We start from the raw sequence: 11,162 nt of genomic DNA on the forward strand, positions 1-11,162 counted from the left end.
TGGTGCAATTTCTAACCCTCAACCTTTTTCACTTGCTTAGACAACTACTTTTAATGAAAAGAATAATTTCTATCCCCCAACATTTTTGGCTTGTTTAAATATACTAGTTTAAAAAAAAAACTCCAATTAATTCCACAAGCTACCATCTACTTCAAACCAAATTAATTGGAAACCCGTAAGTAACTATGCCATAACTTTCCCATGAATCTCTACTTCAACTAGGTAAGAACCCTAGGACCTCCACTTCCATGGGAAAGGAACCTTCACATGACTTTTTAACTTCATCCTCGAGAAATGTAAAAAGTCAAATGAGTCCTGCTTTAAAAAGTGCAGGGAGTAAGTAATTGCAGGACTAAATAGGCATGGCTCTAGCGATGACTTTCTCTTAAGGGAGATACTATCAAGAGTGCTAAAAAGAAGCGCAAATCAGTCTCTAACCAATGTACACGCGCCATTATACATGATAGCTTCTCCCCTGTTTTAGTGGGTAGTCAATTAGATCAGTCAAACATCTCGATTAAGTACACAGCCCATAGCAGGCGGAGAGATTAAAATATGGAGGACAGACATGTTTAAAACAAGAGCATAGCAAACCAAACTGGGACGAACGACATCATTTTTAAAAGCGAGATGGATTCACACGACGTGTTTGACAAAATGTCTGCACGCCAACTGTTTGACAAAATGGGCGAGTGGCTGCCGACCGGGGCATGTAGGGATATCCACACTGTACGATGCCGATAAGAACTGCAGCAGCTTCTGCCACCGTCCATTGCCTTCGTTAAGATGAGGTCTTATATCTGCTGCATTTTTGTTTTGTAGCGTAGTGATAATGATCCCAATCGCAGTCAAATTGCGAAATAACTAACAAACACACTGTCGCCCTCGTTGAAATCTTTCATCCCTGAAATTTCGCCACTTTTTGGTTGTGTTTAGGCTTATCAGCAAAAGTTGAAGTTTTTCCCGTTTTCTTTTTGTTGCACCAGCTTAGCCTGTCTTTGAATCTTTCAACTGCCCCATACCCACATCTTTTTCGTTCACGGGTGCATTCATTGTATGTATGCCGGGTCTGTTATGGATGCGCGCAATGAGGTATAGAATCCTGTGGCTTTTCATATAGATTCTAGATAATACTAATCTCTCGTCTCCTGCTGTTTGTCAATTGTTTGTCACTGGATCTATGGAGAATAACGAAGAGGGTTTTGTTGGGTGCCTGCAATCTGATCCGTCCGTAAAAAATTCCAACACCCACATCAACAACAACAATACAAATATTACTACTAATAATAATAATGCCTACCCACTTCAATCCCAAGCTCCTCAGCCGCCACCGAGGTATGGTGCATACCCATCTACTACAAATGCGTTCAGTGTAAAACGAGAGCCATCCCCATCTGCATCTCCATCACCCTCGTCTTTGTCCTCTGGGAGATCCGCTGCGTCCCATTCAGTTGATGCACAAATGCAGGACTCTGCTTCCTCAGCAATGTTTAGTACTGATGTGAACAAAATGCCCGACATGCCCCCTCGCAAAAGAGGCCATAGAAGGGCACATTCTGAAATTGCTGTTCGCCTTCCAGATGATATAAGCTTTGACCGTGAGCTTGGGGTTGTGGGTTCAGATTGCCCTACCCTTTCAGATGAAGCAGATGATGATCTATTCTCCATGTACATTGATATGGACAAATTCACTTCATTTTCCAATTCTTTGTCACAGCCACCCCTTGCTGCTCCTGCATCAAGATCCGGATCAGAGGGAGGGCCAGTGCTTCCCCCACAACCCGGTCATCACTCTAGAAGCGTGTCTATGGATGGAGGGTTTTCTGGTTTTCAAAACAACAATGGTGCATTTGGGGGTGGTGGTGCCAATTCTGCTGATAGACCTCGTGCACGGCATCAACACAGTCAGTCTATGGATGGGTTTACGTCCATTAAGCCTGAGCATCACGGAGCTTCTGGCGGGGAGCCATCATTGGCGGAGACAAAGAAGGCAATGTCAGCTGCTAAGCTAGCTGATCTTGCACTCATTGATCCTAAAAGGGCTAAGAGGTAGGACTCATGAAAAACTGATACTATTTTCAACTGCCACACAGTTAGTTTGACAAAATAATAGTAGACATGTGGATGCGGCGGTTTGATAAAGTTTCCTTATTCATTTCACCTATCAACCTGTCTTCAGTAACCGTTCATATAATTCAAAGATGAGTGTGTTTTAATTAAATGTTTTAACATTCTGGTTAAATGCTTACACATAGAATGACGCAAACAAAATGTTTCAAGTGAAAGAGGAAAATGCTAATAAATCTTCTGAAGATGATTATTCAATCGATAGTAATTGAAGCGCAGATGTAAATTCTTCTAATTATATCGATCTTTCTGCATATCATATTTAGTCATAGAACCCAGCATTAAATTTGCTTCTGTTGACATTGTGTCAGCTTTCGTTTGATTCTGCTATCTCATTTGTCCTTGGATGTTGGTGCCTTGCTTTTACGGGGTCTTGATATTTTAATAATTAAATTTCTCAATCCTTGTTTATTTTCCTTTGTTTTTCGTATATTGTTCATCCACGCAGCTGGATTTCATTTCTCTTGCATTTTGTTGCTTTTTCCGGTATTGCAGGCGTTCTTCGTATAATTGTATTATTGTTGTGTAAGGCAGAGTTCCTTTTTCCGAATCTCGTCTATTATGCATGAAATATACCGGCTTCCTGTGGACGGGCTAAAATTTTCAATACGAGTGTAATAGCAATAGCTCATCAAACCCTACATTATCAGCATAAGACTTTAAAACAGATTGTTATATAGCAGCATAGATATGCTCTGTTTTGCAGGGCACTTGACATCCACATAAACATATTTAAAAATGACTTTTAAGGATTTGATATAACACCCTTATTCTAGATGCAGTTCTTTGATTTAGTAAAGTAAAGATTCTCCTTCTTTTCTTATTATCAGCAAATGGTCATTGATCTGATCATCATTGCTTTACTGCACCTGTTTGTGCAAATCGTTTTGACTGCATTTGTTACCTCTCTGCTTTGAGTTTGATTTCCAAGGAACTGGGTTATTTTGCACATCAATATTTAATCATTTATGTGGGTTCTTGTACATATAGTTTTTGAACTCAGCTTGAGATGCGTAGATTGAGTCTAGCCTTCAAACATGGTTATTATACATTGAAAAAGGAATTTTATCTGCTGTTATTGTTTAACAGAATTTGGGCAAATCGCCAATCAGCAGCAAGGTCCAAAGAGCGAAAGATGAGATATATATCAGAATTAGAAAGGAAAGTGCAAACATTGCAAACAGAAGCTACTACTCTTTCTGCACAGTTGACCATGTTACAGGTAGATGCTTATTTATGCACCAACTTTACTCTTTCTGCACAGTTGACCATGTTACAGGTACATGCTTATTTAGGCACCAACTTTAGTTGGTAAGAATAAATCACAGAAAGTGGAGTTGTCTGCTGTGTGTAAGCATCAAATATCAACCATATGACTGTTGTAGAAAAGTATTGTCTTTCACTATTATTGGCAAGGAAACTTATGTGTGCTTATCTTGAATTAGTCTAATGTTTAATTTTTTTCGTGGACAGAGGGATACAAATGGGCTAACCACTGAAAATAATGAATTGAAATTACGATTGCAATCCATGGAGCAACAGGTTCACCTGCGTGACGGTACTTATTTAGTCCAATATTTGTTAGATATGATCACATTTAAAATTGTGTATTCACATAATACCCAGAGAGCACAATTAACTCTCCCAGACTGTAAAATTAGTTTTTGATTCTGTCTAAATGAAATTAAATTCCTAGAATGTTGTATGGCTAGAGATCCACAAGTACCTGAAATGAATTAGAAAATTTTGGTATCAGTCAGGGAGTGGTACGAGGACAACTCTGAACAAGTGCAATGTCAGGCTTTTAATCTGCTCAATCACCTGGTTTAACTGAATAATCTTTAATTTCTGAACCCTACACAGCTGAAACCATAGTCTTTCAGGCAGTATTTCTGAATAATTCCCATTTCATGAAACAAAAAAATCATAAGCTATGGAAATTATGGGTGGCAATGAATTTTCAGAGCCAGTGCCATAAGCAAAATTTCCTTGATTCAGGGTGATGGCAAAATACAACCATCCAAAATCATGGTTGTCTGATCTTTCTTTCTGACTGTTATTTTCATGGGCAATGTTTAGTTTTTCTTCTAGCTTTCTTTATGAGTTATTTTGTACAGAAAAGAGATGCTCTGCTATCATCTTTCATATTTATTGAGCTGCTATGGTCCGTAGTAGGAAGTGCAGATTTACTGATCTCATATTAGTCCGTGAACAAGAGCATTGCCTTCAGATGCATATGCAATTGTTATAGGTTGTGATGATTCATCATCACATATTTGCTGTAACCATCCGATGAAATTGTTTAGTAACTGACCCTTATGCCCAGCCCCGTGGTAATATTTTTTTTTGCAAGAATACAACTGGAAAAATGATTGTCTGCTGGCCTTATCTCGAGACCTATGAATCCAGATGTTGATTTTTTTGTAACTATCATCAATACAGCTGTTGAAGTGCAATATATTTAGTGAAACAAACTGAAAAAAATTATGATTACAGAAAATTATTTCAAAGGCTCTGTTTCTTTTGGAGAGAAATCTATTATCTTTAACAGTTGTTCTTAACATATTTGTTTAGATCTAATATTCGTGTGCCTGGCAATAAGAGGGACTATATAATTATGCTCATTACAATTGATGCATATTGGAACTTGCATACACTGTCGCAGCTCTAAATGATGCTCTAAGGGATGAGGTACAGAGGTTGAAGCTGGCAACTGGGCAAATGGCTAATGGTGGGCATGTGATGAACTTTGGGACGCCATCGTTTGGGCATAATCAACAATACTATCAGGTCCAGCACCAACCCTCACATACTCTATTAGCAGCTCATCAACTCCAACAACTTCATTTGCAGTCGCAACAGTCAGCTATGGAGATACGTAATGGAGGAACTGCATCTTTGCAAGGCCATAGGGATAACCTTTCTGACTTCACCATGACTTCCGAGGGATTACCTGTTTCCACTGGTCAGGAAGCAGGGTGTAACTACTGAGGTTATGGGGCGCCATAAAACTTGAATAATCCTGAGAATCATGGTGCAAGTTTTAGCAGTTCAATTATTTTTTGAAATTCTTTGGACCAGCAATCAGTGTTGTAGTATGTAAGGCATGCCTCGAAGGACTTGGCCTGCTTTAGATATTTAGCTTTGAAAGTATGTGAACTTTAATTTATTCTCTTTTCTATTCCATTCTTTGTGGGGCATCTCTGTTTAGAACATTTGGACATAATTTACGCTAAAGCAAGAATTTCACTTGCAGCTTGAGATACAGGTTGATAATTCCTGTTTGTTGGCATTTGGCAGTTTCAAAGGCTTAAGACTTTATAATCAATGCTCGATGCCCTGACCCTGAAATTGCATTCTTTGCCTTCTGAAGTTTAATCCTATGGGCAATGATTTGAGACACATCTTTGCTGTGCTTTCTCTAAGCTATGTTCAATTTGTTTCCTCTACTAGCTTCGTTTTGGAGGGAGAATGGGAATCGCCGTTTGCCTTGCCAGATTGGTCTTATAGCGGTCTTCATAGATTATACAAGATTTCTTGAGAAACAATAGAAGAAAGCAACAGAGACTCTTTATAGCCTACGACACCAAGTGGCTATAATATTAAGTGGTTTGTATGAGTCTACATATAGCTTATAGTAATAGGATTGCATCTAACTATGCTACAAATGAAACATACATGTCTCACCTTTTCAAAAAACTAAAATTAAAATAAAGTTCAAGTAATACATAGGTTGCTGCAGTAACAAACGCTAGAGTTTCTTCATAGTGGCTGCTTTGGTATAGTGAATATATCATTTTCCTGATAGCATTACCCTTCCCTCTAGGAGGGCTAATTGAACACCTTCCTAGAACAAATAATTATCAACGATATTTCACTGTCGCGTATATATTTGGATTCGAATCAATGATTATGTAGGCAATTTTTCCCACTTTTCCGGTGGAATGTAGTTTGCACACAATTTTCTGATATTTGTTGGGTTTTTCCACTGAAAATCAGTAATGTTACCGACAGTTTGCACACAATTTAAGATCCTGGAACAACGAAAGCATACAAGGATTATGATCAAATACAAGCTTCCAAAGTGCACGTAAATAAGCTACTAAGCTACCAATAAAAAACTGTTAATTTCCTTACTATAATTCATTGTTCTGCCACATTATCCTACAGGTTGTTTGTTGTAGACTTATACATAAACTAATTTTGTCTCTACCTCTCCCACGGAGGATTTCATTTCTGTTTGCTGAATGCTGAATGCTGACATCTCTATTTAGCCTCCTCCGAAGATTTGAGTTAAGGGTTGCCTCACCTTGATTCACTTTTTGGCTAAGATCTTCTGTCAGCCAAAGAAAGCTCAACACGATTTCACCGAGCTTTGTTTCTTGATCAATGAGAAATTCTTCTTCGCATTCTTTCGTGAGGTTTTTAATAATCTTGAGGCTATATAACTCTTTCTCCTCTATATAATATATTATTCAATGGAATTAATGTTGTTTGCCTTCTCTTTGAAAAAACTAATTCTGTTGTTCTCTTTTGATTTCATCAATAGTTTAATAATTTAGTAATCTTGATCATTTCTATACATTTTTGTGTTATTAGCTATTCTGTAATTTGTTTTTGGTATGATCTAGAGGTTTGTTTGTTTTTGTTTTTTTTTTTTTTTTGGTAAGAAATAGGTTTTTAAGTTTTTTCACATAGTTTCTTTATATTTAGCGTGTCTCTTGTATATTTGGATGATTTAGAGAGCATGAACAATTTGTTAAGAAAAAGATTAACCTTTAAAGGATTATATTTGCTTTTACTTGAGGATTGGAATTATTGAAACTTTTTAAATTATAACATATTTAGTTGTTCTATAGTACCTAAAAGGTTAAAGAAAGTTAAAATTAATTATTGTCTTGTAAATAAATTCTTCTATTGCCTTTTAAAGGCTCTAAAACCATAAATTTTAAATTCAACAATTTAGGGCAATTTATTTTGTTGTAGGGCTATATTATACTAAAGACTAATATATCACTAACTTTATCATTAATTAAAAGGTTTAAAAACTTGTAGGTTTTGGCTTTTGTGGCTAGACTAACCAATCATTAATGGTTATTAGTTAAGTGTTGATATCTTTCAAAACACTAGTAGCTCAACACGAGTAATGTTGTCTAATGAACATAAACAAATTGTCATTTGTAGGTCATAAGTTGTACCCTTTGCAATTACATTTTCAATGGTGCCTTTGCTTTAGTGGAATCAAAACTTCCATCTAAGCCTCCACCTCATCTTGCTTGCCCAATCATTGTTCTTGTTTGAATTCTTGACCATGTGGATTATTTTAATTTAGGATAAATGTGCAATGTAGAACATTTGTGTGATGCACACTTAGCTTGCAAGCTCGCAAATTGAAGGTGGTTGTTGGATTGTTACAGATGCTATCACTGGTAGTGTTATTCCTCCTTTGACAAGCCACCAACATTAGGTTTCCTTTGGGTTGCTCAAGAGTCAATACCATCTCTTTGGCTTCATTTTGGGTCTTATTGGTTGTTTATACAAGCTTTTGATTCATATATGCAACTTCTTGATCATTTAGACACTCTTGGCAATTTTTACAACTCTTTGGCAATCCTATGTTGTTGCTCGTAATGACTCCATTGCACACCAACTTGCTCTTACATTAATTCTAATGAGTTTTGGCTTCTTGGCTTTGAAGGGGAGTTATCTTTCCATTTGGCATTCACTTGCTTTCATGCAATTTGAATAAGCACATCAATAGTGTCTTTATTACTCATCTTGTATTCATTATCATGATTATATTATTTTTTGCAAAGGAGGAAACACCAAAATGCGGTTTGACTTTATCAAGCCTCTTAATTGGCAACCTCGACATATTTCTTGTTGCTATTGGATATTGGAGTAGCTTATCATATTTCTATTTTGTTGGAAGGTTGTAAGATATTTCTTTCTTTCTCTTTTCACTTGAGCACTACATTCTCATTATCTTGTATTCTTGTTTTTTCTCAACTTAGTTTACATTTTGTTTTAGTAGTTAAGTTGCCTTATAGCTTTCTAGTACAAGAAGCATGTGTGCCATGTTCCACGTTGCATTTCTTAACTCTTGCAGGTGTCTTTGACATAGATAGCTCACAGACCAATCTCAATGATTTGCTCTTTCTAGTTATGTAGTCTAAATATTCTTATTATTTTGTACCATAAAATTATCTTACTATATATTGTTTTACATCTAGTTAAATAATCTTTCTTTAATTTATCGTGTAGACAAATGGTGCTTTATATATATATATATATATATATATATATATATATATATATATATATATATATATATATAACATTTTTGGGGTTTTTCCTACATTTTTTCTTGTTTCCACATAGGTGAAGATTGTGTTTTGCATTTTGTTTTTCAAATGGGAATGGGGAAGTAATGCATATGAACACACAACTAATGCGATAAAATCACAATTACCTTATCCCTCTTTCATAATTTTCTATTTATATTTAAATTTCACTTATGCTTTTTTTTTTTTTTTGCATATTTTTGATGTTTTTGATAATTAAAAGTAGCAAAACAAGGGTCTTGTCCCTTACACCATCCCCAAGGCAAAAATAATAGACAAAATACTAGGTCTAATAACACACTAGGAACTTGGCTAGCAACCCTCCTCTCAAGAAAGTCAACACTAGGAACAAAGTGCTAGCATTGTTGTGTCTAATATGTTGAAGGTTGGAGAAGATTAAGGGTGGTCATTAGAGGAGGGTACACACAACCAAAGGAGACCACACTAGAAACAAGAGGTGGATTTAAGTCCACTGGGTCTAAGTAGGCCAAAATAATAGGAGCATCAACTTGGGGAGAGTCTTTGTCAGCCTGTGAAGGGTTATTAAGGAAAAATTAGAGGCAGATTTATTTTATATACTATCCATTTTTTATTAGATATTAATATTAGTATATAAATAAATCTATATATTTATTTATATCATACAAAAGTATATTATTTATAAATTTATGACTTTAAATTAAGTGAAAAATGGTAGTAATAGTGAAAAATGCGAATAGCAGGATTACTCATGAAAACCTAGGAAAAGATAACCCTAAGTTTTGATGGCGGCAATCTACAAACGAATCTAGTAAACCTGCAAATTCGTCAAATCATCCCTCTCCTAAGATTTGCAGGCCTGAGCAGATTCCCCTAAAAAATCAATTTGAAGTCCTAATTGAGCGACATGAAGAGTGAAACAGGGAAATAGCTTAACATAACCAATTGCAAATCAGGGATTTTCCTTGGACCTCAAATCCCTAAACACATGACCTATCACGAAATCAAAAGCATAATGAGGAAGAAGGATGGGAGAAAGTTCGCAACCGGAAGGAGATCCGACAACAAAAGGATAAAAAATGTAAGAACAACAAGAAACTCCAAGGTAAAAAGACACAGAGCCAAGGCAAAAGAGATAAAGAAAGAGAGAAAAAAAAAAGCAAACTTCTTTGGGAAAACTAAGTATGCAAGGAGTACACATTCAATTCAAACCTCAACAACCAAAGCATCCAAGGAGCTCACAAACTATTCAAATTTCAATAGCTACTCAAAGGAACGGAAAAGCCCTAAATAGTACAAACCACACAACTACACAGATCATTCCAAAACCCATTAGAGTTTTGGAAGCCAAATTCTTGTAAACCTTAAACCTAGAAATTGTCCTAATTATTCCTCAAACCAAATTCTCTCGGACAATATGAGTTCAATCACAAAACCCATATTCCAATTTGGCCAATTTCGTGTTTAGAATCCAGGAAAAAGAACAAATACAACCACTCATTAGCTAGAAAACAGAAGCAAAAGAATCCATGACCATCATTATTAGCAATAAGATTAGCGAAGACAGATGGTTTGAATGCAAAGAAAGGGGCCTGTATGTGTTATGGACATGGTTGAAACTAGAATGATAAAAATTGGATAATTGTTTCAAAGTCATGGACAACGAACAAGTAAGTATTACTTTTCTCTCATAATCTATAGTTTTCATGCATTGCATAGATTTAAGTATTAGGAAATCTTTGCTTAAAAATTCTCTCAATTTCATTAGTGGATACAATCTAAACTTTCTAAAATGGAAACCTAGCTTTAATGAAACCTCAGTGAGTTCCCTAAATCTCCCAGTATGGATAACATTAAATAACATTCTAGCTGATTTATGCGACCTCAAAATCTTCATCCAAATTGGAAAATTACAAGGGGCAATTAAGGGTTACGAACCTCATCATATAAAATCTACATTAATAAAAATTTTAGTTAACTTAAAACCATAACTCTATCACCAAGAATACATCAAAATTATCACTAATAGATCATTGTACAAAATGAATTTCTCTATATACCAAGGGAAAATCAGACACATGAAATTTCTCGAAGATGTGAAAAAAGTGGCAACAAACAGCTCAAATCTTGAAGAAATCAAGCTGGATACCAACTTAGAGAAATGATATGAAGAGTTGGTGGCAAAAGGACAGTATAATAATTACAAAGGAAGAGAAATTAGACAACCAAATAAAATAGATAGCCTTCTTACATTCACAAGTAGGGAGATAGAAGAAGGTGAGATAACATAACCAGAGGTAATACAAAGCGTGCTCAGAAGTATAAAAAAGAATCCTAGAGAATCAAAGGGAGTAGATATTAATTAGATCACACAACAGAGATATATGGAAGGAGTTAATTCAATCAACTTACTAAGTAAAAAAGTTGCAAGCTTAAAAGAAGAAATAGAGCAATCAGGAACATAATTGATTGAACTAGATGAGAATATTTGGAGTATTAAGTAGCTCAATGAAGGAATTACACTCAAAATAAACGATGCCATTGATTAAATAGAGACTTAACAACAAAAAGTGGTACAAGCAAATAGAACCAAAGGAGAGAGAAAATCACAAATACAAAAACATCATAAGATAAGATAAGATAAAATTATTAATGTCCATGAAAAACCAAAACGGTTTATGGGACTGAGCATGCAAACAGAAGAGCTAGCCA

General features: G+C 35.6%; 1 protein-coding gene across 2 annotated transcripts; it reads left to right on the forward strand.

Annotated features, from left to right (window-relative positions):
- Positions 1 to 277: 277 nt before the first annotated feature.
- On the forward strand, positions 278 to 5,419 carry LOC149551561 (putative transcription factor PosF21). Of its 2 annotated transcripts, none has more exons than XM_089787057.1 (4): positions 278 to 2,049; positions 3,217 to 3,406; positions 3,601 to 3,685; positions 4,793 to 5,419. In XM_089787057.1, exons 1-4 carry the CDS (start codon positions 1,181 to 1,183, stop codon positions 5,116 to 5,118), a joined length of 1,470 nt encoding a protein of 489 aa, XP_089643183.1. In that variant the 5' UTR covers positions 278 to 1,180; the 3' UTR covers positions 5,119 to 5,419. The 2 variants fall into 2 exon arrangements, with proteins under 2 accessions (XP_089643183.1, XP_089643184.1); XM_089787058.1 differs by having other exon boundaries at positions 289 to 2,049; positions 3,217 to 3,349.
- The last annotated feature ends 5,743 nt before the right edge of the window (positions 5,420 to 11,162 follow it).

Source organism: Cupressus sempervirens, chromosome 6 (assembly GCF_028749045.1).
Source record: "Cupressus sempervirens isolate cs-2001-9-10 chromosome 6, ASM2874904v1, whole genome shotgun sequence".
In the NCBI taxonomy this organism is placed as follows: domain Eukaryota; kingdom Viridiplantae; phylum Streptophyta; class Pinopsida; order Cupressales; family Cupressaceae; genus Cupressus; species Cupressus sempervirens.

Coding starts and splice junctions, on each gene's coding strand:
- LOC149551561 (XM_089787057.1), top strand. CDS start 1,181: ATGGAGAATAACGAAGAGGGTTTTGTTGGGTGCCTGCAATCTGATCCG. Junction 2,050..3,216: donor GATCCTAAAAGGGCTAAGAG/GTAGGACTCATG, acceptor ATTGTTTAACAG/AATTTGGGCAAATCGCCAAT. Junction 3,686..4,792: donor ACAGGTTCACCTGCGTGACG/GTACTTATTTAG, acceptor ACACTGTCGCAG/CTCTAAATGATGCTCTAAGG.